Source organism: Rhea pennata, chromosome 18, assembly GCF_028389875.1.
Source record: "Rhea pennata isolate bPtePen1 chromosome 18, bPtePen1.pri, whole genome shotgun sequence".
In the NCBI taxonomy this organism is placed as follows: Eukaryota; Metazoa; Chordata; class Aves; order Rheiformes; family Rheidae; genus Rhea; species Rhea pennata.
The window spans coordinates 10,107,148-10,133,719 of NC_084680.1; the positions used below are offsets into that span (position 1 = coordinate 10,107,148).

General features: G+C 53.3%; 2 protein-coding genes across 2 annotated transcripts in view; both read left to right on the forward strand.

The window, feature by feature from the left end:
• Positions 1-12,087, forward strand: part of CFAP77 (cilia and flagella associated protein 77) — a 61,662-nt gene extending 49,575 nt beyond the window's left edge. Inside the window, exons 4-6 of the mRNA XM_062591313.1 lie at positions 443-545; positions 2,150-2,245; positions 11,922-12,087. Of these exons, the coding sequence (XP_062447297.1) occupies positions 443-545; positions 2,150-2,245; positions 11,922-12,044 (322 nt within the window). The 3' untranslated portion in view covers positions 12,045-12,087. The remainder of the gene's footprint in view (positions 1-442; positions 546-2,149; positions 2,246-11,921) is intronic.
• A 7,627-nt stretch (positions 12,088-19,714) lies between these two features.
• On the forward strand, positions 19,715-26,031 carry BARHL1 (BarH like homeobox 1). The gene is made up of 3 exons (XM_062591118.1): positions 19,715-20,165; positions 23,791-24,013; positions 25,737-26,031. The coding sequence occupies exons 1-3, from the start codon at positions 19,715-19,717 to the stop codon at positions 26,029-26,031; spliced, it is 969 nt and encodes a 322-aa protein (XP_062447102.1).
• The last annotated feature ends 541 nt before the right edge of the window (positions 26,032-26,572 follow it).

Here is a 26,572-nt window from a genome sequence, read left to right on the forward strand (position 1 = left end):
ACTTCAAGACATTGCCCCCATTGGTGCTTTCATTCCCCACAGTCAGGCACTACCTGGGGAACCTGGAGCTGCGACAGGATGCAGGGCTGAGCCACAGCCTGTGGCGCTCTGCACTCGCTCCATTTCATTGTGGGCTTGGGCAGAGGTGGCAATGTGGCTCCTGCAAAGCAGTGTGCAGAGAGGTTGTTGGTGTCTAGTCTGGAGATTGCCCTGGGGTGGTCCTGCCGCAGGATACCACAAGCACGTGCAATTTGTGGTGCATTGCAAACTGCAAAGAAATTGGGGGTTGATTCTTGCTTTAGGCAGAGGAAGACTTCCCCATTTCAAGGTTTTATCCATGTTGTGAATGGTCACATTTTCCATCAGGAGCAGAGAGAGCAATCAGCATGGAGAGATAAAATGAGGCATTAACCCTGGCTGTTGTCTTTTTAATGTTTCCTAGGCCTTCCACTCCCTTTTTTGATCTCCTCCATCACAAGTACAAGGAGCTGTGGATAGAGCAGCAGAGGGCAACAACAGTGATCCAGCAAGAGGAAAAGAAAAAGGTGATAACTCTCCAGCTGTTCTCTTCCTTGCTTTGCCCCAGGCAGGGGCTCTGCAACCTGGCACAAATGCCCACTGTTCTACCCTACAAAGGATGGATGTCTCCTGGCCACAGGGAGGAAGCTCAGCTGAGAAACTGTTTTCCCTAACTGCTAGAAAGTTGGCAGAACATAACTAAAAATCAGCTGCTTCCAAGCTGAGATGAGCCCAGCTCTGGCCAGAGCATGTCCAGCAGAGTGATGCTGTGGGAGCAAACACCAGATGTGCAAACCACAACGTGTTGTGCCTGAAAGTGACCTAGAGACAAATGGAAAAGTTGTTAAAAAAAAAAAAAAAGAAGAAGAAAGAGAGAGAGAGAATTTTGTTTCTAAGGATACACCCAGGAGCTAAGATACCTATCTAGCTATCATTAAGCATGTCTGTATCAATATGCCTCTAGTCTCAGTGTACCCAGCTAAACACCTTATATCAATATAAATGAAGGCTCTGATTCTCATTTTCAGCCATGCCTCTTTGCATTGCAACAATTCTAAAAGTCCCTGTCATAATAAAGAATTAGGCTTCAAATTATCTTAGGCATTTAATGCCTTCCTAAGGACTGTTTGTGAGGCTCCTGCAGCGAGGAGAACATCAGCTCTGCTCAGGTTACGGATGACAAAGGACAAAACAACAGAGCAGGTGGCAAGCATTCAAAGGACCAACACCAGCCCTGATCTTGGCATGGCGTGACTGCCACTAGCACCCACGCAGTTACTAGAGGGAAACTCTGTGCCGTGAAACATAGCAATACTGTAATAACATTTAAAAGCAGCCAATGACGGGTTTGTTAGTTAATGGCTCAAAGAAGAGTTGAGCTAATATGGTAATGACCAATTTCAATGGGCTTACTGCCATCTCAAAGTATGCTTTATAGTCAAAGCACAAGAATATAGTGTTCTTAATTAGCAGCTATTTTATGAATGCATGAGTCTAGGATGTTGGAAAAATGCATCCCTACCTGATCTATTAATATCTGATGCTTTTAATATCTAAATTCCCTCCATCACATTTCTGAAGCCTGCAGCCACCAATTACTGAATTAAGCAACACAAACCTATCCCCTAGACCACACAGCAAACAAATCCTCCAGGGTTTCACAAGCAGGCCAGAACAGTCGCCCAGTACCTGCACTGGATCATGCTGGGAGTAACAAGCACTACAAGCTGCAATTAGTTGGAAGAGCAACACCCAATGGACAACTGGGAATTTCTTCCTGCAGTGGGGACAGTGGGAAGGACTTCCACAGCTGGCGATGGGCCACCACTCTAGCTTGAGCACAAGGCTTCCTGCAGGCAGCAGTCACCTCACTGCTGTATAAAACAGGCACACAGATAGCAGGCATTCATGCTCTCCTCACCACTGTGTTCTAGAAATCAGTATTAGCCATATGGATATGAAAGATGAGCCAGATCAGGGAAGCAGTGTCACATTTTCCTAAAGAAACACTATCATTGGTACAAAGGGACTTTTTGCCTGATTTGTCCCAGCGTCATTATGTTTCATAGCCCTGGCCTGATGGACAGAGCTTTGTTGCCTTTTCAGACCTTCCTTGTTTATCTTGTTACAGAAAGGCAAAGCTTACGAAACTCGCACCACATTGCTCCGAAAACACCCACTACCTGCAAAAGAGGAGTCCTTCTGGCACTTGCCCCACTTGGAGAAGGTATGGAGTACTTGTCCAAACGTGGAGATACCCCCTAACCTTGTCCACATGCCCCAATTATACCCTAAACACATGCTGAAGATAGATATGAGGCTCTTGCCTCAGAGCTCAGTGTGAGAGATCCAGACTCTACAATGCTTCTGCACTGGACATTTTCAGATATCATCCCTTCTTGGACTTCAGGGTGGGATTTTTTTTTTTTTTTTTTTTTTTTTTTTTTTTTTTGACAGAGCTCTAGGACCTGGAAGACAGGCAGCAGTTGCACAGATGATGGGTTTAATGACTTGTTTTCTAACTTGTGTGCATTTCCATGAGTTTCACCAGATTAGAAGCCTCTTTTCATACCACCCCATCAGTGCTCAGCAGTCTTTGCTCTCTACTGGCATGTCAGCACCCAGCCTTCCCACAGCTACCCTGAATGAGCAGGACAGTCACACCTGTGACTGTGCAGCCTCCCAGCCTATCATCTCTCACCATAACTAATTCAAGACACACCAGATTAATGTGTTTCAAGAAGCATTTTCCCCTCAGAATAAGATTTCCAGAAAGCCTGAGCTCGTTACCTCTCTGCACTACCTGATCTACAATATTCAGAGACCAAGTGGAGGGTCCAGCCAGGTTGCAGATGTATGTGACACCTCCTTTAATTGATCCAAGCAAGAGTCAAGGTGAAGGTTTCTTATTCTGGCAATGAGATCTAAACAGCTCCCCAAATTCATCCATGCCTCCTGCTGGGCTCTGGGGTACATGTTTGAATCCCATTAGCTTTGTTTGTGGTGTAAATTACAGGGACACTTCAAGTGAAGAGCTAGGGGGCATTTTAGGAAGGAAGGGAAAAGAGGCAGAGAGAATGGAAAGGAGACACCAGAAAGTCTGAGAGCCCTGAAACCCTGCAGGGAGTTTACAAGGCTAAAATCATATCTGGCATTGATAGATACCACTGCAAAGAGCCTCTCAGCCTCCACCAAGGCCCTTGTTCTGATGAGGTTATTTTTTTTTTCTTTTTGCACACTGTTGATTTTTAACTGTAGTTTAAAACAAAGAGGGCTTGTGACTTCCTGAAGCTAATGTACTTGAACAAGTTGGAGAGTTTCAACCAAGAAATGTGTTTTGCACCACCTTGATGTATTCTTCTTATGTCCTGTCTAAGACTGTCCGATTAGCATATGTCAGTAATCATTTATCCCGGCTGCCTGTCAGCACAGAGCTGCTGCTGCAGCTAGTGTCAGGGAAGGAACATGACCAATCGCTGTTAAACAGATTGTGCAAGTCACACGAGATACTGGGGCAAGCCTCCTCTTTAGAGCTCCTCTCACCCCAGACCTTTCCATCACTATTCATTTTTCAGCCTGTTTTGCTTCTCCATGCTTTCCCTTCTGTTTCACCTGCGACTGCAGTTGGGTTCCTCCCCACCTGCAGGTCTCACACCCAGTTCCTGAGTCTTCCTCTCTCCTCCCTGCCTTTTCTCCTTCCTCTCTCCTTCCTCCTCAGGAGTAGAAAGGGCAGGAGGACAATCTCATTTACATATTTTCTGTACTCTTCCTCATTAGGTTAACCTGGGAAGTTTGCCTTGCCCCAGATGCCGATTTTACAGACACACCCGTATTAGAACTTGGATCAGGAAATTCACTGCTCAGTTGGGTTTCAGAGCATGGCTTCCTCCATAAAAAATTACGTTTTCTTGCACATCCGTAAGGGTTTGCCCTGTTAAGAGCAGTGATGACCTAAGGAAAGCTGATGGCTTCCCAAGCCACTTGATAGCCTCCAAGCTGTGCCTTAGTCTGTCTCCTTATAAAGCTGAGTCCTCAGTAGGCAGTGATGGAATGGCCTTGAAAGACAACAGATTGGTCCAACCCTTCCACCAAGCACAGCCAGAGTGTAGCAGTCACTCCATCACACTCCAGAAGTGTGACAAAAAGAAACACTTCAAAGTATGGTGACAAAATTGGTTCTTGTAGCATTTCTATCCTTATGAAACTCTTTCCCAGGCACGTCTTCAGTGATGGATAACTACCCCATGGCTTTAAAACAGACTCCATTGCCAGGGCAGGACAATTTTTCATACTGTTTACTTTAACCAGTTTACCAAACCACCACCTTTAATTTGTATAAGGCACAATTAACAGTGAAGTACAGGTCTCAGGCCCTCTGCTCTCATCCAGTATACAGACTGAAGGCTAGAAGCAGCTTTCAATAGTACCAGGTTACACATGAAGTGGCAGAGAGCCACATGTAGATGTTCTTGAGGGAGCTGCTTTGAATTGTAAGGCTCCTTAAAGCCACTCTCCTTTCTCAGGCTTCCCACTACCCCTGCTAAACTTCCCTATCACCACCAAAAGATGGGAGTCTCTATTACTAGGTCTGACAAGTTATTTTATTTTTCTCTACTAGAAGCCCATCCATCCTGGAAGTTCCTCTGGTGGTAGGGAGCTGTAGAGTGACATCACAGAAAAGTTAGACACCTCAGTCCAAGCAACAAGGTCTGGACTGAAATAAATAGTTTCCAGGGGAATTATGCTGAAGTTACAGTATCTAAGTTATTGACTTTTCTGAACTGGGGGTGAACAGAGAGACTGACAGATATTTTTTCTTGTTTGGTTAGTACCCAAGGAAGGCAAACAATGAATCAACAGTTTGGGGAAACAGAGCTGTGCCAGCTGCACAGCTCCAGTGCTCGAGGGGAGAGGTTGCGGCCTGAGGCGGGTGCAGAGCACAGGGGTGCAACATGTCCTTGAACCATTTGTCCTTATTGTCTGGTGCCTTTCCCCCTGTTTGGGGGAGTGGTGCAGAGCTCCTTGCTAGGGCAATGTTTGTAATTCACAGCAGTGGTCAGCAGGGAAACAAGATAAAATAACAACAACAGAAAGGAGAATTTGTTCTCTATTTTTAACCTGGCTCCTCACATATAACTGCAAAAACTGGGCTTGCCTGTCTTTACTGGCTCAAACTGGGCTTTCCAGTAGGGCCTGGCAAGACCATCACCTGGCATCATGCTAGGGCTTATAGAAGAAGCCAAAATGAAGAAAACAAAGGGGCTTTGCCCTCCCCACTAATTGCCTCTGCCTTTTCTCTGTGTTGCCAGGCCTGTGTGACATTACATAGTCATTCAGTCGCTAAAATATGGACAAATTGACTATATTTTCATTTGGATTTAGGTTTCAGCCCCACTGCTTTAGAATAATAGCCCATGCTATTAAGCTAACAGTGTGATTTACAGGCTCTCCCACGCCAAGCAATCGTTCCTGCTTTGCGTCTCGCTCTGGAAGACTAACCTGGTTCATGGTCTCCTGGGCTCCCCCAGCTCACGGAGACAAACGGGTCACGGGGAGCCAGTCATGTCCTGGCAAGTGGTTCATTAGTGAAAGTTGCTGAATTGAAGTGTTTTTATTTTATTGTTTTACAAAGCCCAGGACTTAACCCCTTACTCACCTCAGTGAAGCATTTCTACTGCCCTCCCCTTCCTCAGTCATCCCCAGGAAGGCCTTTTACCCCAAGAAAGCCTCTGCCCTGCCATCTGCAGTGCCATGAGTCATCTACGATAGTCACAGGTTTTGGTAACAGAGTTAAGATTTTGCACCAAGTCTTCACCGGGCGTCTGCCTGCTCAGGCACCCTAGCAAGGGAGGGAGCCCCATGCTAACTAGATACCAGAAAGTAAGAGCAGAGCCCACATCACCCAGCAGCTGTGGGCACAGCACCAGATGCCTACCCCAAATGCTCACAGCAAGGCATAGGGCTCCCATCCCTTGCTGTTACCTGCTGGCACAGAACTGCATTCCCTGGATGTTACAAAAGCTCAGGCAACCAACACAGACACAAATAAGCATCCCTATCTCATAGCTCACAGGATCTCATCCCCACATCCCTTGCTGGGCAGAATGGTCCCCTGGTGTCCTCCAATTCTTGGAAAGACATTGTTGCTGAAGTGTAGCATCCCTGCAGCCTTGCACCCTGCAGGGTGCAAGTACAGTGTGTGACTTATCCTACCTTTATCTGAATATTTGATGGTGATAATGCAAACCGGTGAGTCAACAACAACCGCTTCAGGACAGATTATCTGGGAACTGTCAGTTCAGTCCAGAATGGCAGTACGTTTTGGTGAAAGCACTTTATGGCACCAACACAAGACAGAATTTGCCCGTGCATCAAAATATCTACTTACACCACGTGTCACTAGCACACTACATTTTTTTTCCTTGCTCATTAGAGAATTCCAACTTGTGCAGACATTCAAGGTGCTTTCCAGGGAGAAATATCCTTGTTTACTTGACCAAATAGAGGGAAGGAAAGAAAATGCAGCAACTCTGGACAACACTTTTGTCAACACACGCTGCCTTCCCGAGCAGATGAAACGAGCTGCACTCGATGCACGATATGAATAAGCGATAAGCAATTGACGAGCAAGTGTTCGGGTACCTTGGCAAAAGACTTAATTTGCAACCTGGCACAAAATCAAAGGCTCTGTCAACGCATGAGCGGCTCTCCCACGTACGCCTTGCATTACCTGGGAAAGCTCTGTCAGGTAAATTTCCAGAGAAAGTAATTAGAGGAATCCCCACTGTATAAACTTTGCAGCAAAATTCTGGGCTCCAGAATTTGATTCTCACCAGGGATCCGATATCTGCTCGCAGCCTGATCCTTCATCAGAATTAACAGTTGAGGTTTAACACATACACACAAAAGTGTTCCACATTTTTTTTTAATGCCTTACCTCTATTTTTGTCTAAAGTGCTGAACTGACAAGCACAGCTCATGTAATCTTGCAATTGTTGTCTTGTCAGAAAAGCCATAGACTGCGCTTAAATAACCCATGTTTGATACACATAGCACACAGTGGGCTAGCTTTTCAGCTATAGCATTTATCCTCACAGCTTTCAGGAGGACAGCAAAACTTCATATCAGCAGAATGCTATAAAACTTGTCACCTGGGGCCTGGATAATTTTTAAAGAATAAAGACATGAGTGTGAGAGCTTTCCATCACTCTGGTACCACATCAAACCTTGCTTCAGCTGCAGTTTTGGCTGACCAAGGGTCAGTGTCACCTGGTGGCCATTCAGCAGCCCATGTGAAATGCATTGGTGGGTCACAGTCTAATGACAGCAGTCCAAACAAGCACGATTGGCCTTAATTGGTGTCCAGTTTACAGCAGGCACAATACAAAAAGAAAATACAACACTGTGCAAGGTCTCAAACAGGCAGCAGAGACCCAGCTATCTTCAGGTATAGCACCTCCACAGCTCCACTGGGACAACAGCAGAGATTTCACCTCCCACGTTGCTGTCACTGCAGTTCTGTAACTAATGCAGGCTCTAATCACCAGTACTTAAAAAAAAAAAAAGAAAAAGAAAGAAAAAGAAAAAAAAACAGTTTTCTCATTTTGCTTAAGAGATGAAACTTCTAGCAGTATGATTGCTCATACTGCAGCAAGGTATTTCCATGGTCCAGTCTTCCCCGCAATCCTTTGCGGATACCCAGAACAGTTAAGAGCCTCTCAGTCATCCTTACCCCATCCTCTACAGCCCTTAATGCACCCTTCTGCCCAGTGACATGGCCACTTACCAGATCCTCTGACATTTTCACTATTCTCTAACATCTCCTGATTGACACCAGTAAAACAGAGCATTAAAAGGCCTTTTGGACCTGTTTAAAAAGGAGAGAGAGGAGACATTCAGTTCTGACCCCTAAAGCAAAGCACCAGTGTGGGACTCCAAATCCACACAAACTCATCACTTCTAGCATCTGTGTGATGCACCAAGGCAGCGACCTAAGGGCTTGTGGCTGTTGCAGCGAGGACTCTGCAGAGCCCGCAGTGCTTCCCCATGCAGGCTCACGATCAAATCCTCCCAGCACGGTAGGGTAAAACCACACAGGCCGTCTCACCTTTCAGGTTAGTTACCTGCTTGCGTCGATTCCAGCAACATTTGTCGAAGGGCAACGTAGCTGGGTTGTGGCTTGAGTGGGAAAATTCTCCTTCACTCACACCATTGCCCAGCCCAAGCAACCTGTGAATTTTAGAAAACGATGGCCCTTATCTTCAGGAAGCAAAAAATACTACTAGATCCCAACGGGGTATTAAATACAGCAGCCAAAAAATGAGCACTTTTTGATATCATTGCGCTCTTGAAGCAAATAAGGACCGTCTGCCCCCGACTCCTTTGCCCTGTGTTTCCCTACGTCCTTGGAGTTGGGATGGTGGAGAGAGCGAGTAGGCCCCGTTCATTGATGAGGTTAAGCATGCTGCCGCCTGGAAAAGCCACAGCATTTGTAACCCTGGTAATGCAAGACACCTCCAAGCGCGGCTCGTCTTGGACAGGATAACGTCTGTTTTAAAAATACCTGCCTGCCTCTAACTTGTCATGGCATTTGTTGACAACCCTATTGAAAGCAGCTCTCGATGCAGCTGTGAAGGATCTTTCAGTACCTCTTTCTCTTTCCTAGACAGTTTTTGAAAGGGAGGGGAGGGGGGAAAAAAGCCATCAATACAGGGGGAAAAAGGCATCAGCAGCCAACATCGGCTGATGAAGCGCCTCACCTGGGCCCCCAGCGCACCGCCTCCAATTAAATCAAAATGGTTTGTTTTTAATGGTCTTTTACACTGACAAGTGGGCTATCATTCCAGGCCTAGATAGCTGTCAGGGAGCCGAGGCAAATCCTCCGTTGATAATGCCCAATGCTTCCAATTAGGAGCCGAGGCCGCTCCTGGCGCACTAACGATTCCCCAGCCTCCCCCTAGGCCCCTTCGGCGCTGGCTGTTTCGTCTTCCCTCTTCCTCCGCCGCAAATTACTGACACAAAACGGAGGCGCCCTGGTGCCTTCTCGCCACGCCAGGCCCCGGCCCTGTTGGATTTAATGAGGCGATGGAAGTTTTTGCGGCTCTTTCGCTAAATTCTTTTCTTGTTTGACAGCTGCTTGAGTGTTGACCTTATAAAAGATTTAGTGTTTCTCATTATTTTCTGTCAAGCTTTACAAGTGATAGCTTCGCAGAAATAATTTGCATCTCGATGTGCGTGCGCGCGTGTGGTTTTGTCTGCGCGGGGATGCGCAGGGCGGGTGCGCAGGTACTCGGCTCCTGTACTGTGTATTTTAACCCCCACACACACCCCAGAAGTCTGCAAACATGACACTTTTGTGCTGTTTGGGGGAGGAAAAAAATGGGGAGAGGACTTAAAAGGGCCTGGAGTTGTTAGACTTCAGTAAATGAGGGAGGTTTTGGAAAAAAGGAATCGAGATTGGTTTCCTGTAAAGAGAGCTCAAGGAAGTGTTTTGTCACCCACTAAAAGGATTCAATCAGATGGATGATGGAAAAACGAGGCCGAGGCTCAGGGCAGCTTTGTTGTTAAAATGAAATATCGCGCAAGGAGGGGAAGCCACCTCCGAGCACGCAGAAGGGAGCAGCTAAAGCAGCGGCATCTCGGCAGCTGCATGCAGGTCTTCCCCTGGCAGGAGGAAAGCCTGCTGCGGCTTATTACTTGCCCAGGTCCTTTTAATGGGTTTATTCCCAACACCTCCTGCAAACCATAGCAAGCTATTTCATTCAGCTATAGCAATTAAAGATTTTGCCATCCCCAGAGCTGCTCATTTACCTTTGAAGAAACCAACCTTACCCATCACCCAAGGGTGCTCAGAGTACAGAGCAGGTATTGCACACAATGTTTGGCCAGTAATCCTTTCCATTCTTCCAATCTCAAATATTATCTTAACGGAAAAACCAAAATGAAAATAGCTCCCGAGCACTTATTTAAGTTTTAGGAGTGATAGGTTTGTTATTGTCCTTTTGACTGTTTGAGGCAAAGGCTGATGTTACAACATTCCAGCTGCAGGAGTGTCCTGCAGTTTAACTTGATAATAAAACAGGCAATGAGCAACAGCAAAGCATTACTTCTAATCAGCAATCGAAAGCAATAACAGCAACCTCCTCCTGCAAGGAAACAACCAAGCTTCTGCCCACAAAGCGTATTCCTGTCGTGTTATGGTCAAAGCTCTAGATCTGATTCAGAAATAATCCTGCCATAACAGTTCAAGAATCATATCAGAGTAAAGATCATCAGCTGTCTCTAGAGAAAGTACCATTGGGTTCGTCATTTAGAATATGAATTAGAAGAATCAGAGATGAGGATTCATCACTCTGGCATTGGCTTCTTAAACCAGTCTGTCATATCAAGACCTTTGACCCAAGGACACCCTTATCTTGACTCTAATTACTGGCCTGGGAGTAATCCATGCTTCTCAAGTGTCCCTCATTATGAGAGGGCATCTCATTTTTTAGACCACCACTTGTCCCCTGTCTTACACCTGGTGCTTCCCACTTACACTGAGGGCAGAAACTGGCATCACTCACAACTTCAAGGGCTCTGCTAGTTTTAATCAGAGCCAGTTGTTCCTCAGTGTAGATCACTGGGTCATTTCTCACCTGGGAGCTTTGGACTAAGACTGGAATGAATAAACTGCTGGTTTCTTCCTCCAAGGCTTCAGCCCAACCCAACCCAGACATTTCCTCCTGCCCAGTTCCCAGCACTGCTGGGCAGGGAGCACGATGGGAAACGCGTGGAAGAGGCAGCTGTCCTGAGGTTTTGGGAGGTGAATTTTTTTCTAACAAGCCCGGCTCTGCCTCCACACAAGACAGAGGAAAACTCCTGCATCTTTAATGGCAGGTCAAAGTCAGCCCAGCTGGGGGATTTTCCCTGCTAACTCCATCAGGGCCCCCAGAAACTGCCCACCTCTTTAGGCAGCCTTTGCTTCTACCTCCCACACGTTTCCCTCTCCGACAGGGGTTATGTCACTACTGCTGCTTGTGAGAAAGCAAAACCAACCAAAAAAACAACTGTCTGAAGTTAGGCACTCAAATGTATATTTAAGCACCTGAATGCCTTCCTCTGAGAGGGGGAATAGCTAAATATGCTTTGTTTGTCTTGATTAATGAGATCACTAGCAAGCTTTTCAGGGCAAAGACTGCTGTGTATTTTTACATATGCAAAACCAGGCTGACATCCATCCTGCCTGAGGGAGGGGAGGAGGGGGAAAGAGTGGGAGGAAGCACTGCTCATCTGCACAAGGCAGATGCACAACACAAGGGATTGAGCTGGGGCAGGTAAAGCCTGTTACCCCCACAGTAAGCCTGCTCTGTACATAAAGACATGCTCACACACTCTACGAGCCCAGGACTCCTGAGACCTCATTCAGCCAGGGGACTTTTGCCAGGTATTTTTTCCATCCCTTCCCCACCACATCCATGGCTCCCAGGATAGAGCCTGCTCGTGTATTTGTTGGGCAAGTCACAGAAGGTGTCCCCAGCCCCAGCAGCTCAGAGCCCTGCTTTGCTAGCCCAGGGAGACACACACACACACACCTTCTCTGCTGTGGAAAACAAGTCACTTATTTCAGGGTCTATCTTAAGGGATGCCAGCACTTGGAAATGTCAGATAACTAACAAATCATAGTGGGACTGCAAGATCTTGTTCCTGGAACAGAATGAGATTATATCCTGAAGTCAATCAGAAAAGTCACTCCTTATTTTAAATGAGTTAGGTTTGTATAACTTCACCAGCTGGAGTAATGTTTCCAAAACAGAGCAGAAACCATTGCACTAAACCGCAGATGATTTCCTCTTTGTGCTACAACCTATTTTCTTTGAACTGCTCTTCACTGTAACTGGTCTTATCTGCTCTTTTCATTACAGGTTGGTCCTCATCTCAGTACTTTTCCAGACAGTGAGGCTCGTAAAAAGGCATTCAGTGTCTACCGTTCAGAAATGCCTGTGAGATGCGGTCCCCTTCACCAGGGCATCTACACAACAAGCTGAAGGCTCGACCACAGCAGCGTGATGAGCATCTTTGCCTTTAGACCCCTGTGATAGCCATGGATGATGTTTTTTTCTTTCAGATTTAGAAAAGTTATTCTGATGTTTATATAACCAAATAAATCACAAATATGTTTAAAAAAGGTTCTGGCTCAACTTGTTCACTGTTTTGTGTCGGATGAATACCAGCACTTTACCCCCCTCTGATCACCTCAAATCTCATCGCATTCAAGATACCAATGCTCAGGCCGCAAACAGGGCAGTGCTTGCACCAATATAGCCCCACAGGGAAAAATAGGAGAGTCTCCCTTCACTAGCTGTTCTGAACAAATGTATTAAATGCAACCATCTCCCAGTTGATACCATAGGTATAATATCTCATACTCTATGAGTCCTTCTCATTTGATTGCCAACTAAGTTTTCCATTACTGCCTGGTGCAGCAAGGTACTTACCCAGCTGCCTATGTGAAAGCATCCAAGCACCTGCTTTAAGTGCTCTGCCAGATTAAGGCCTTACTGCAAATTCATGCAGTTGCTTGAAGATAGTCCCAGACAATTCTGCATTTACTCTTGAATAACTGCTGGAACATGGGGTGATTCAGGACTGAGCATATCAAAACCATGGCTGGACAAACTCTCACACTCCACCAACATCAGCTCAACTGCACAGCACCCAAACACCAGCCTGGTGCCAGCCACCCAAGCAGGGCTCAGCTGTACTAACCCCTTCAAAGCAGCCTCCTCCCAGCTAGGTGCTCCACCTTAAGAAAATACCACTTGATAATGACTGCAGTTACTCTAATTGTGCATCACAAAGATTACTAACTGAATAATGAATTGCTACTGTGTAGTCTAACTCTCATATCTATTGTCATATCTCAGATTGTGCCAGATATATCTTAGTCTATTGTTAGCTTTGAGTATTTGCATTCATCAGCCCTTTCTCCCCCAGCCAGCTCAGATGCGCCCACCCCAGGACAGTCTGAGCATCCCAGGGCCCTGCTGTAAGTGCTGCTGCTCTGTGCAGTCCCAGCCCTCCACCACCCTCCTACACAAGTCCATGAGCAGCCAAGGGACACAGAGGCTCAGGAAGCAGTGCTGAGCCCAGGACTTGTGCCTCACGTTATCACCAGACAAACTTTTAGACCTGAACCTTAAAGAGCAGAGTCCTTCATAAAACTCAAGCAGGTTGCTCTAAATTCAAGAACAAAGCAGGCTACAGAGGTAGCTTTTCTTACCTTCAGCAGGACAAGCAAGGCTCAGCACCAACTGCTCTGGCATTTCCAGCAGCCCCTCCTTAGGGGCAGGTTGGGGGTTAACCTCCCCTTTATATAGGGCAGCAGCTGCAGCAAATCCCACCCTGCCCAAACCTACCTCCACCTGAGCCTGGAGAGGCAGGAAACCAGCTGCTCCGCAGAGGAGAAACCCTGTTATGGGTTTCTCTCTTTTAGTACAGGTCTCTAAATAAAGCCAATCTAAAATAACTAGGAGGATAACAGTAGGGTTTGCCATGCTAGAAAAGGTGGAATATAACAGGAGACCTTTCCCACTTCCCTGGGGAGGGAAAAAGCTGGGCCTTAAATATCTTGTCTTGCTAAAAATGACATGATTTATAAACCTCCTCTAGCCAAGCCGCGGTGTGTGCGTGAGAAATCCAGGCAAGAGGTTTCCCGTGCTGCCTAGCAGGAACCACATTCAGCCCTGCGTCCAGCAGCAACAGCCACACCTGCCTGCAGCAACTTTTTGTGTCTCGGGGATGTGCAGGGGGAAGAAGGCATTTCCAGTAGGGTCCCACTTCATTATAAAGGGGCTAAGAAGCAACCACGGCGTGAAGCACGCTCATTCACAGCTGCCGATTCAGAGAAATTCAGAGCGCCGGACACCGAAGGGGAATTGAGTTATGTTACTGTGGCCAACCCCTCCCATGCTGTGGGTTCACCTGAGCTCATGAGATGGATGGGCCCTCAGCACCCTGCAAACCCTGGCCTTCATGAGGAGGGGAGAAAAGGGGATTAATGATGTGCCCCGCAGCTGCCTGTGTGCTCCGGCCAGCTGGGATGGCTCCAAGAAGCCAGGGAAGGGACCAGGAACCCAAAAAGCAACAGCTGGATCAAACAAAGCGTGTTCATGGGGAGACACCGGTCCATGGGGCTTGTAGCAGACAGATCTGTCCTGCAGGACTGGGAAATCCTGGGTACAGCCGTGCCACAAGTGGCCTAGATCTAACAGCTCTTGGCTGGCTCATCCAGCATGTTGGCACTTGCTCCCTGCTCATCTGCACCCACCACAGCCCCAGCACAAGGACGGCCACCCCACAAGGGGTTACAGCAGGCAGGAGCCCTGAGGCCTCGTCCCCCAGCAGGTGCCCAGTCCGTGGTGCCACCGCGGGTTCCTGCCACCCCATTGCCAACAGGGTCTCTGCTCCTCACTGCTCTCAACCCACTGCCAAAGTCACTGAGGGGGAGAAACAAGCCCAAAACCAGGTGTCTCCTTCCCCTCCTTCCTGCCTTGGCCGTGCCACCTCTCAGTGCTGAGCTGCTGGTGGAGACAGATGCTGGAGGGAGCCGTGGCCCCGGGGAGCAGGGCTGCAGAGCCCCTGGCCCCTGCCACCGTGCAGGGCCAGCCGGCAGCCTGCTGTCTCCTGTCCCCCACAGCCCTGCCACCCTCCAGCGCCCTGGACGCTCCTTGTCCTGCAGTGACACCCACTGGTAAATGGGATTTTAACGCTGCTGCAGGTTGCGCACCACCAGGCCCTGCACTTGTCTCTGATCCCACCACTGCAGCCCCCAGATGAGCTTTCCCTCCTCTTTCTGCCGTCCTCCACACCTCAGGGCTCTCTGCTCTTCTCTCACTCGTTCAGATCTTCGTTCAGTTGCCTGAGGATCCCACCTGCTCCCAGCATGGCTAAGCACCCCCCTTCTCCTGTCTAGGCACAGCCTCGCCAGCAAACACTGCGGTCACTTTAGATTTAGTACCACAGAGTCTCCAGGGGGTTTCCCAACCCAGACCCTCTGTGATCTGGATACCAGTGTGTGGTGCCTGCAGGCATTTCTAGCATAACTTTTGCTACAGCCACCACTGCAGTGCTGCAGCCTGCTGCCTCCAGCTCCTGGCCCCGGCACAGAGGTGCCTTTCACCAGGTGCAGCCCCAGTCTGGTCTCGCCTCACTGCCACCAGCCCAGGAATGCCAGGGCCGGTCCTGCCGCAGCAGCCACAGGGCCAAACTTGCCACGTGGCCACAGGGGCTGATGTCCCCACCTGGTGCTGGCAGAGCCTTACCCTGCCACAACAGCAACCGTGCAGTGGGACGGGATGTTCAACAGCTCCAAAAGGCATCAGAGTCCTAGAGTCAGCCCTGGGATGTGACTTGAGCTTATGAGGAGATGGCTGGAAATGCAGACACAATCAGGGATCTTTTCCTGGCAATGTGTACTTACAAACAGAAAGCGTACGGGAAATGGGTTTTAAGGACAATTACACTTGTTTGTATAAAAATGACAAGCTGCTGAGAGCTGGAAGAGCCAAATTTTGTGAAGATGTTAGTAGAGCTCAGCACCTTTGGGTGCCCTGCCCTATGCTGGTAATAAAACGCTCTACCTGTTGTAGAGCATCAAAGCCACTGGTATGGCCAACAGGCTTCACTTTTCCTGGGAAGCTCCCACAGCTCTACAATAAGCATCAGGTGGGACTGGGACACCAGCGCAGGGCAGTGTCAAGCCTGCCTCAAATGTGCTCCTTCTTCTTAGGGACCCATGACCCTTCCTTGAGCATGAGGCACATTGAGAGACCAAGAAACCCTGCACAAGCAGTACTCTGCAGAGCAGGTCTTGGGTGGAAGGAAACGGGCTGGTGCTGCATGGAAAGACAGGCATGGGGCAGCCTGTGCTCTGTGGACATAGGAATTCCCATTCCTACTGACACTGGGAGCCACAGATGAGTTATTCTGGGCCCATTTGTCCAGTAGGACATGGAAGCAGCCTGCCCAGGCACAGCATAGTTCAGGATTTCCACCCCTGCCATCAGTCCAGCTCTTGCGCACAGAAGCACAGAGCACTCTTGAACTGCCTTTTCACCCCCAGCAAGAGAGGATCTGCCCATGTCGTGTTACCTCCTTCAGGGTCTGACACGTTCTCACACACCTCAGGATTTCTGCAGCGTTCACCTCGGCTGAGGCAGGGAAGCTTGTGCCTGCAGGGCACCAGGTTTGCTGAAGCCAGAACTCAAATTAACGAGCATTGAACTGATGTGAGTGGGACACCTCATGTGGGTAAAATGGGGCAGGTTTCTGCCTTTGGCAATCTAGCTCTGAAATGACTTAATAATAATATTAATATTTTGTATTAATTAACATCAGCCATACTAGTAACAAGTGCACCTGTAGCTGCTGAGAACTCCCAAGTATGGCCTAAGAGGATCAGTCTCTGTCCCCAAGGCCTGGGGATGCCACGACACAGTGTCTGCTTGGGGGTGAGGAGCAGATCCCCCTCCCTGCACCCCAAAACCTTGCACAGCATTTTTCTCTGCAGCAGTGAGACTGCAGGTAATGAGCAACCCCAGAGGCTTGTCCCAAAGCTCAGGACCGGCTCCACATAAGCAGGATCCCCTCGCACATAGACATTATCCATACCAGTGGGCACTCTCAGGGCCAAGGTGCCTGGCTGGCAGCATGGCCTTGGGAAGATTGGAGTGTGGGTCTGATCTGGGGCATTTCCTTTCATTTGTTTGAAGGCAGATGTTTCACTCAAAAGGAGGAAATATAGCAAAAGATCCCACCAGTCCAAACCTCTTTCTGTATAGATATCCTGCCCCCACTCCCTTCATAAGCATCTCAATTTGAGTTCTAGTCCCAGTCCAAATCCTGATTCCAAATCCAGTCCCAGACCCACTTCTAATCCCATTCCTGGTCCCTAACATAATCTCAGTCCTAGTCCTGATCCCAGTGTAAATCTCCATTCCAGATGAAGCCTGTTGGGTAGACAGGGAGGTTGCCTGACCCAGCAGCCAACACAGTCACACAGCAGAGAGCTGGGAAGACCCATCGGGATCTCTGCCCCACTTCTCACCCAGGACCAGTTCCTGTCCATCTGTCACTGGTCCCATCGGATGCAGGACTCAGCCCAGCCCTGCAAGGGTAGAGGGATGCTGCAAAACCAAACCCCCCGGCAGACTGAGCCCCTCCAGCCTGGTCCCCAGTCGCTGGCACTGGGGCAGCATCCCTGCGCTGGGAGAGAGGTGAGACAGAGCAGCAGCAGGGATCCTTCACCCAGCCTGGACAGGGCCTGGACGAGCGGCGCCCAGTGCCAGGCACAGTGGATTCCCCAGGTGGGGGCCATGCTGGGACTGGGGCTAATGCTGCTTTTGCCTCTGGACTTATCGGCCTAGAAAGCTCTTTTGTTTTGCTGCCCCGAGTCTGCAGGGCGGAGGGCAGGAGATGCGGGGGCCCTGCCTGCCCCGCTGCCCGACAGCTGGCAGCCGGGCTGCCCCGGGGGGGTCTCCCCGCACTGACCGCCTCCAAGCTGCCGGCCAAGGGCGCCTTTGGAAGAGGGACAAGATGCAGCTGCCTGGCTGAAAAGGGGAAAAGAAGAGAAAATCGAATATTTGAGAAATAATCACCGACATCACTTTAAAGTGGCACCGGTTTGTGCGCACGGCTCTGGACATTTCCCCACGTCCATGGCCAAGCGTCCACCCCCAGGAAAACCCCAAAAGAAAACCTCGCGGAAAGCCGGGCTCACCGCGGGGGAGGCGAGAGCCCTGGGTGAGCTGGTCCCCTTTACCTTGGAAGATTAAAAGCAACAAAATCCTCCGATGGGGTGGAGGGGAGGAAAGTTGTGTCTGCGGGAAAAACAGGCAGGAGGGAGGGGAACCGAGCTGGTCCTGAATAGCCCGCGCTTGTTTCACTATCAGGGCAGGCAGCTCGGCCTGGAGCCCCTCGAGCCGTCGGAGTTGTTTTTAAAAAGAGATTAGCAGCAGAGAAAAATAACAGTAATAAAAAGCACCTCGGCCAGGAAAGTGGCTTGGCCGGAGGCGGGACGCCGGCGCCCATCGAAGGGGGGAAACACGGTCGCCGAGGCTTTGCCCGTAGCCAGCCCCGGCTGCTGAATGTTTCTCCTCGGATGGCAACGACAGTGTGTCCTTAGCAGCGGGTTCTGCCAACTTCGCACCCGTCCTCGCTGCCCTGAGCTCGACCCCTTCCCAGTCGCACCAGTACGTACCGCGGCTGGGCGCCGGGGGAGCGCCGCGAGCAGCCCCGGCTCCTCGCCGCTTTAGGAGCGCTGCGTTTCGCCGGAGCGATGGTTTCCCGATGGCCCCGTGGTTGCTTTCGCAAAAGGACCTCTCTGCTCGTTCACAACCGATTTCGAGGGGATTCAACGAAATTCCTCGCTCCGAGCTTCACCTCGGGCTCAAAGCAGCCGCCTCTGCGCTGGGGCTTTGGGGAGGGGTTTAGTGTTTTTTCTTTTCTTTCTTTTTTCTCTTTTTTAATTTTTTTTCTTCATTTTTTTAACGTGCAGCAAAACTTTCCCCGCTCAGGAGATTTCGGCTGATCGGGTGTTGGGGGGGGGGGTAGAGAGGCGAGCAGAAAGTTGCAACCTCTCGACAGCCGCTCACCTTCCCTCCCTTCCCCCCCCCCCCCCCCCCCCGGCTAATCGCCCCATTACGAGCTCCATCAGCGGGGTAATGACAGCAAAGAGGGCGGAAACCGCCCGGAAACCGCGGGGGTCCGGGCGGCAATTAATTCCCGTTAATCAAGCAGCAAGGTGTCGCCACCGGGGAGCGACACCCCCCAAAACGCCTCCCGGCCAATGGGCGCGTTCACACGGGGTGTGTGTGTAGTGTGTGTGTGGGGGGGCGCCGGGGCCCCCAGGGCGCCGTGGCACAAGTTCATTTTTCCGGCCCCCCCCCCCAATTTTTTTCCCCCCCGCGGGGGAAGGCGCCGAGCGGAGCCGCTGTCCGAGGTGCTGAACGCGGGGTGACTCCGGATTGACTCCGGTCCCGGGCGCTGTCCGAGGTGCTGAACGCGGGGTGACTCCGGATTCACTCCGGTTCCCCCCTCCCGTCCTTCCCAGCGCTGTCCGAGGTGCTGGCGGGGAATCGGGGCGGGGGGGGAGCCGCGGCGGGCCGACGGGTGGCCACCTCCTCCGCCCTCCCCTCGCCCTCCCCATTGATTTCTGGATCATTAAGTGGTTAAGGAGCCGCAAAGCCTCACTATCGATCGCTGCCTCCCCACCTCCGGCTGGCAGCCCCCGGGCTGCCCCCAGCCCCGCGCCGCCACGGGTCCGGCAAGGGTGGGGTGGCCGGGTAGGGCTCGGGGCCCGGGCTGAGGTTGGGGTCAGTCCCCCCACCACCACCCTGCACTCCCCCTCCGCGGCCAAAGTTTGACTCTGCCTCCCTCTTCCCCCCCCTCTTCTGTCTGTCTGTCTGTGAGTGCAGCTGGGCGCGATGCTGAAGACGGAGCAGCCCTGGATCTAATGCGCGGCGCCTCGGAGAGCCTTGCAGCAATTGTTGCCCGGATCTCAGGCTGAACTTTGCTCTTTTTCTTTTTGCTTTTTTGAATTTTTTTCTTTTGCTTTTTTTGTTTGTTTGTTTGTTTATTGTAAATTATCATTATTAAGCCGCTTCCGCCGCGCCCTCCCCGCCAATGCCCGTGTGAGCGCCGGCACCTCGCGGGGGCCATGGAAGGCTCCACCGGGTTTGGGATCGACTCCATCCTCTCCCACCGAGCCGGCAGCCCGGCCGTGCCCAAGGGGGACCCGCTGGTGGGCGACGGCCGGTCGCCGCTGGAGCTGAGCCCCCGCTCGGAGGGCAGCAGCGGGTGCCCCTCGCCCCGCTCGCCGGGCCGCGAGTGCCTGGAGGCGGCGGTGCCGCGGCCGGGCCTGGATGCGCACCTCCAGCCGGGGCAGGTCTCGGCTCCTTCCCAGTCCCGGACCGTCACCTCCTCCTTCCTCATCAGAGACATCCTGGCCGACTGCAAGCCCCTGGCCGCCTGCGCACCTTATTCCAGCACCAATGGACCTCACGGCGGGCAGGAGCCAGCGGGCAGGATCCCTACCAAGCCCGGCGAGGACTTTAGGGAGAAAATTGAAAAAAATACCAGCAGCTCCTCTTCGGACTCGGAGTACAAAGGTAAGAGCGGTTCTCGCCGTTCGGGCTTTGCGCAGCGAGCAAAGGCGGCCTAGCCCCAAGCCTCGGGCGGCCGCGGAACCTCGCGGAGCGCCGGGAGTCCGCCGCGGAGGCCGGCTCCTGCGCGGCCCCGAGCGCCCCGAAATGACCGCGGGGTCGGCGCCAACTTGGGAAAACTTGGGGACGAAAAGGTCGGTGGGGCTCGGCTGCGGTGGGCCGGGGCGGTGGGTGCCTCGCCAGCGCGCCTGGGAGGATCCGCCGGGTTGTTTTACGCGGGGAAGATCCGGCTGTTTCCTTCCCGCCCGCGGGGAGAGGGAAGAGGGGAGCCGGGGACGGGTTTTTCCTGAACAACAACAACAACAACAACAAATAACTGCGGGATTTTGCCGAGTGTTTCTCCTGCCGCGAGTGACAAACGAATGAGAAAGTCGCCGGGTTTCGGTTTGATTTGTATTGCCATTATTGTCTCTATTATTATTTTGGAGACTATTTAGAAAAAAGCAGGGCACGCGAGGAACCCCCGGGCCGCAGCCACGGCGCCGGCGGGGGTGGGGGGGGGGGGGCTGCAGGCGGCTGCCGCTCGCCCCGGGCCCGGGTTCGCCCTCACAGCCCCCCCCCCCCAGCCCCTGCCCGGCCTTTCCCCCCGGCAGCCGGAGCCTGAGGAAGTGGCGGGGGGGGAGAGAAGGGCACTGGAGGTCTGGGGTCTCCTGTGGGCACTGCTGGTCCTTGCCCCCTCGGAGAAGGCTGTTCCGGGAGCCTTCGCCCATCCCGTCCGCATCATCCTCCGCAAAACTTTCACCCGGGAAAATTGTTTGATGGGTGTTTGCGAGGGGAAGGCAGGGGGCGGGGTGGGGGGCAAGCGGCCGGGGGTGACCCTGGCTCGGCCGCTGGGCAGGACGGGGACGGGGACGGGGATGTGAGCCCCGAGCCGGCTCTCCTGTACCCTCGGCCCGCCTGAAGCCGCCACGCTGAAGCCCGGGAGGCTTTCGGGGAGGAAAAACAAGCGCCCAGAGCAGGTTCCGCCAGCGCCTCGGGAGGCTCCGACACTGCCGGGTGCGTTTGCTCTCTGATCGGAGGAAACAGTCCCGGGCTGGTGCCGGGTGTGCCAGTGACCCAGGAGAAAGGCAGGGATCGGCTCCGCGGTTTTGAAATGCCGGGATCGAAAACAGCAGCGATTCCCGCCTTTGGATTTTATTTTCGTCTCCTACATTTTTGCCTGATTTCTTTCAGTCTTTGTCCCCTTTCTCCACGTGCCGAGATAGGAAAGAAGCGAGGGAGGAAAAGAAATGCGGGTTCGCCGCTTTCCACTGAGCCGGGCCGAGCTCGGTGCTGCCAGGGGCATGTTTTGGTGGTTGTTATTAGCCAACGGCAAGGAGAGAAACCGCCGCCCAGAGCTGCGCCCGCAGGCGGGGACGGGAGCATCGCGCTCCGCGTTAGGCAACTGCGCGGCGATGAAGATCGTCGCAGCGATGATGATGGTGGAAACAGGGGGCCCCGGTGCTAGCGAGGCTCCCCGACCCGTAGGGTGCGGGAGGGAAATCTCTTCCCGAGCATCGGCTCCTCGCCTGCCTCCCCCCCCCCCCCCACCCGCGACGGGGCATCCACAGCCACGAATAAAAACACCGCTTAAATAGTGTTAAAAACATCTCTTCAATAGAGTTAAATCATCTCTTCAACGGAGTTAAATCATCTCTTCAACGGAGTTAAAAACATCACTTAAGCGAGGCAGAAGACGAAGGGCCCCAGTCCGAACGCAATTCATTTTCCTGCTTTGGAAATAGCTTTTCCTCGGGCAAAACGCCCTCTGATTGACGCCGGAAAAGGGGCTGCAGGGCTGGGGCCTAGCCGCAGCAAGAACGGCAGGATTTGGCCCACGCAAAAGTGCCGGAACACCCGTAATATATATATATATATATATTTTTTTAAGCTAGGACTAGTCGGGGCGGGGGGGGAGATCCGGAGCTGAACGGGGAAATCTCCACCGATAGCGAGAGCAGCCCTTTGCGAGCAGGAACTTTTTTTTTTTTTTTTTTTTTTTTTTTTTTTTTTTTTTAAGGAAGGAGGTTTATCCCCGGCCTCAGAGACCTAACCGGGCCGGCCAAGGGGCTCCAGGAATTTGCCTTTCCCGAGATGCGGGAGGCGAAGCTCTGCTTCCTCTGCCCGTTTCTCCCCGGGCAAGGAAAAACTCCACAGAAACTTTCGGGCCTTCCGCGGGAGGGAGCGAGGCCGGCACCCCCCTGAAGCCGGTCCTCCCCTGGCCCGGTCCGGCCCGGCCCGGCCTGGCCCGGCCCCGGCCCCTTCCCGGTGCGCAGGGCGGGCGGAGCCGGCGCTCTCGGTTTCTCCGTTAAATGAAACCGGTTCTCATGTTTAAGGGATATTCCCCGGCTCGGGCTCTGTCTGCTCGGCTAGAGCCGGGATTTCTGGTTGAAGGGTTTCGCTCCCCGGTGGCTCAATTAACCGGATTATTGTCTTCCTACAGAGAGAAATCAACCCGCGTTCAGCTACAGCCCTGTCACTCCTAACACCTTCCACGAGGAAATTTAACATAAACCCCCGTAAAAACCTAATGCCGCCGATTTATATAAACTGAGCCTTTTTGTTACATAATCTCTTCCAGGAGGGTTGGGAAGGGGAGGACAGAGCAGGGCTTTTTTTTTCTTCTTCTTTTTTTTTTCTTTTCTTTCTTTCTTATCTTCCTCTTCTGCTCGGATATTTTCCCGTCACCTTACAAGTGTTTTGCGCCGTAAATCCCCGCCGGCCGCCGGCCCCGGCTCGCATTGCTGTGTCATATTGATCTGCTGTGTGCATATTCCGCAAATACACAGACACGCTCCCTCCCGCGCTAATCTACCATCAATAAACCATCTCGTCACGCATTTTTTAAGCGCAATCACGGCATAGGCGCGGGCTTGCGGTGCCGCTTCCTAAATATTTCGTTGTAACCGTGGAAGGGGGGAGGCTGATTTCATGCCCCGGCAGCATCCCTGTGAGGACAGGGAGCATCGCGGGGGCCTTTGTGCAGAGGGCAGCAAAATCCGAGGCATCTGCCCCCCGCAACTTTCTGCTCCAGAAATACGGCCTCACCTTATCCATTTAGGGTTGTTTTTGTTTTGGATAAAAAAAATAAAAATAAAAGAGAGAGAGAGAGAGAGAGAGAGAGAAAGAAAGAAAAATCAAGAACGTGAGAAAACTACTGGGTTCTCGGGAATAAAACCCAGGCCGGATCCTTCCCAGGGTGAAATGAGGGTGTGAAGGAGACCCCGGCGCATCTCCGCACCAAGCCGCTGCGCAGCTCCCGGAGTGGAGCAGGAGCCCGGCGGGGATGGAGCCAGAGCTCCCAGCTCCGCCATGTCTCCCTCCTGGCTTTCCAGCCCTGCTCCCAGGTCTTGGGGACGGGGACAGGCCGGGGTCTGCCTTGAGGACACCCATGAGTCCCCCCGTGGGCGCGTAGAGAGCAGTTGGGCCCGGTTAAAATTTACGGGGCTGCAGAACAAATGCGCTTTAAATGCGACTCGGTACCTGAGTCTTTCTCCTCCGTTTTATTGTTGCAGGGAATTACACCCCCTTCGAGCGTGCTTCCCTTCCCTTCCTGCCCTAATCCGGCCTCTCTTTCTCCCTCTCGGCCCAGTGAAAGAAGAAGGAGACCGAGAAATCTCCAGCTCCCGGGACAGCCCCCCAGTGCGGCTGAAAAAGCCGCGCAAAGCCCGCACAGCCTTCACCGACCATCAGCTGGCCCAGCTGGAGCGCAGCTTCGAGAGGCAAAAATACCTGAGCGTGCAGGACAGGATGGAGCTGGCCGCGTCCCTCAACCTCACCGACACGCAGGTGAAAACGTGGTACCAGAACAGAAGGTAAAATGCACCGTTCCCTCCTGCCCGGGTACGGGGTGGGAGGGGGGTGGCACGGCGCCGGGCTCTCCCTGCAGCCGGGGCTCGGGGGGCCGATCCTGCCCCCCGAGCACCCAGGGACTGTGCACACCACATGCCTTTATAAAGCGCCCCGGAGGTGCTCGGCCCCTGCCCCGGCACCGGGCCGGGAGCGCTTCCCCCTCGCCAGACCCTCACTGCCCGTGCCGCAGTGTCTTTTAGCCTTGCCCGGAATCAGGGGGCAGAAGTGGTGCTGATCGAGGGCAGATTTGGGCCTGGAGGAGCAATGCGGGCCCCTTTCCCCCGGCCCCGGCAGGGGAAGGCAGGACAGGGCTTCCAGCTAAACACAACAGCATAACGCATCGGCCCATTAATAATAGATACCAATTACTGCTTTGGGCATCAATAATTAACACCCCTTACAGTAATTACACAATTATTATTATGATGAATAATTTACTGGTAGAAATAGGTTTAGCGCTTCAGCGACAAAACTGTAAAAGGGCTGGAGATGTTTGATGGCTTCAGTTGATTTGCCCGGACGTTTCCTTCGGCGCTGTCCCCAGCCCCGACCATCGCCACCGCGACGAAACGAACGACACCTGACTGCAGGCCCCCCCGTCGTCCCCTCTCTCCCCTGCTTTTCACCGTCTTCACCACCCCGATTTCCTGTCCCGCTTGGCGAGCTGCAGAGATCAGCGACCCTCCAAACCGTCGGGGCTTTTAAGATGCTTAGAGGAGGCGGGGGGGGGGGGGGGGGCTGTGGGCTCAACCCCTCCGAAATCCCTCCCGCAAGGAAACCCCGGCGCAGGGCCCGCAGCCCCTTCCCGAGCCGCCCCGGGCCAGCTCGGCCCCGTCGGGGGCCCAGTTTTAGCCGAGGGAGCGGGGCCGGGACACCCCCCCCCCCCCCCCAGAAGATACAGCACTCACGCTATACGCACACATATCCCCCCCCCCACACACACACGCGCGTATTTATATAAACACACACACGCATACACAAACTCCGCAAAGGAATCCCCCGGCCCCGGCGCGCTGCCCCATTCGTGCCTCCCGTGGGACCTCGGCGGCCGCCCGCGCCCGGGCCGCTCCCGGGAGCCGCCGCGGCGGCGCCCGCAGCCGCGGGCAGCGTCGCTCCGCGGCCGCGGCAGCTCGTCTCGCCAGCGAGGCCGCCCGCTGCGGGGTCACCCATAATATGGAAGATACGTATATATGATACGTAATTTGTAATCTGCAACTTGCCTACAAGGAAAGGGCTAAAATATTGGTCGCGTTTTATACAGCGCAGTTTGCACCCGGCAGTTTGATCCCGGCCGGTTTGTGGCCCCGGCGCCGCCGGGGAGCCGCGGACGGGACGCCAACGAGCTAAGGGGCTTGCGAGCGCTTCCTCGCCCCGATAACGGGGGTTGTGTGCCCCCACCCCGCACAGGGCTCATCTCCCCCCATCCTTTTCCTCCCTGTCCCTGCCCAGAGGCTGGTGCCCCGCGCCTCGCACCGCTCCGCCGGTGTGGGGGGGGGGTGGACAGGAGGGGGTACAAGGGGAGCAGAGCCTGGGGCCGACGGGGCGTGCAAGGGGTTTAGCGTCTGGGACAGACCCCGGGGCAGAGGGGGTGAACGAGGGGGAACAGACGGGGCGTGCAGCCGCTTTTGGAGCATCCCTCCCTCCTTAACCCCCTATTTCGGCTTGTTCCCCTCACCCCACCCGCAGGACCAAGTGGAAAAGGCAGACGGCGGTGGGCCTGGAGCTGCTGGCTGAGGCTGGGAATTACTCAGCCCTCCAGAGGATGTTCCCCTCGCCCTACTTCTACCCGCAGAGTTTGGTTTCCAACCTGGACCCCGGCGCCGCCCTCTACCTGTACCGCGGACCCAGCGCTCCCCCCCCGGCCCTCCAGAGACCCTTGGTGCCCCGCATCCTCATCCACGGACTGCAGGGCGGCAGCGAGCCCCCGCCGCCCCTGCCGCCGCTGCCCGGCGTCCTGCCGCGGGCCGCGCAGCCCCGGTGAGCCCCGCGCCGCCCCCGCCGCCCGGCAGACACCCCGGGCCGGGGGGCCGCCGGGGGCGACCCCCACCTCCGGGGGCCGCGAGCAAGCGACAGACTGCCGCTCACCCCCCAAAATATATATATATCTATATGAGACACCCCCACTTTTTTAATATATAATGAATGCAAGAAGTTAAGGACAAGGTCTGGCAGCACCGAGAGCCCGCAGAGCCCGGCTCCCCATTCCCTCCCCCCGGCTTGGGGCCCGTTTTGCCCCGCAGAGCAGCGGGGATGCTGCGCCCCCCGCCCCTGCCGCCCCCCTCCTGGGACTGCAGCCCAGGCCCCGGCCCCGCCGAGGGGGCTCCGGCGCCGGGGTGGGGGTGGAATTTCCCTCTCCGTCCCCACCCGGGCAATCGCCCGGGGTGGGGAGGGGGCCTCGGACCGCGACAGCCTCGGGGAGCCCCCATCGGCCTCTCCGCGGCAGCCCGGCCCCGCCGCTCCGGGCCACGGGGACTGGGCCGGGCCGGGCCGCCCCCGGGGGCTGCTCCCGGGGCACCGGCCCC

Excerpts from the sequence above, each read along its gene's own strand:
- BARHL1 (XM_062591118.1), top strand. The coding sequence starts at position 19,715 with ATGGAAGGCTCCACCGGGTTTGGGATCGACTCCATCCTCTCCCACCGA. Across the intron at positions 20,166-23,790 it reads TTCGGACTCGGAGTACAAAG|TGAAAGAAGAAGGAGACCGA; the intron begins GTAAGAGCGGTT and ends CTCTCGGCCCAG. Across the intron at positions 24,014-25,736 it reads ACGTGGTACCAGAACAGAAG|GACCAAGTGGAAAAGGCAGA; the intron begins GTAAAATGCACC and ends CCCCACCCGCAG.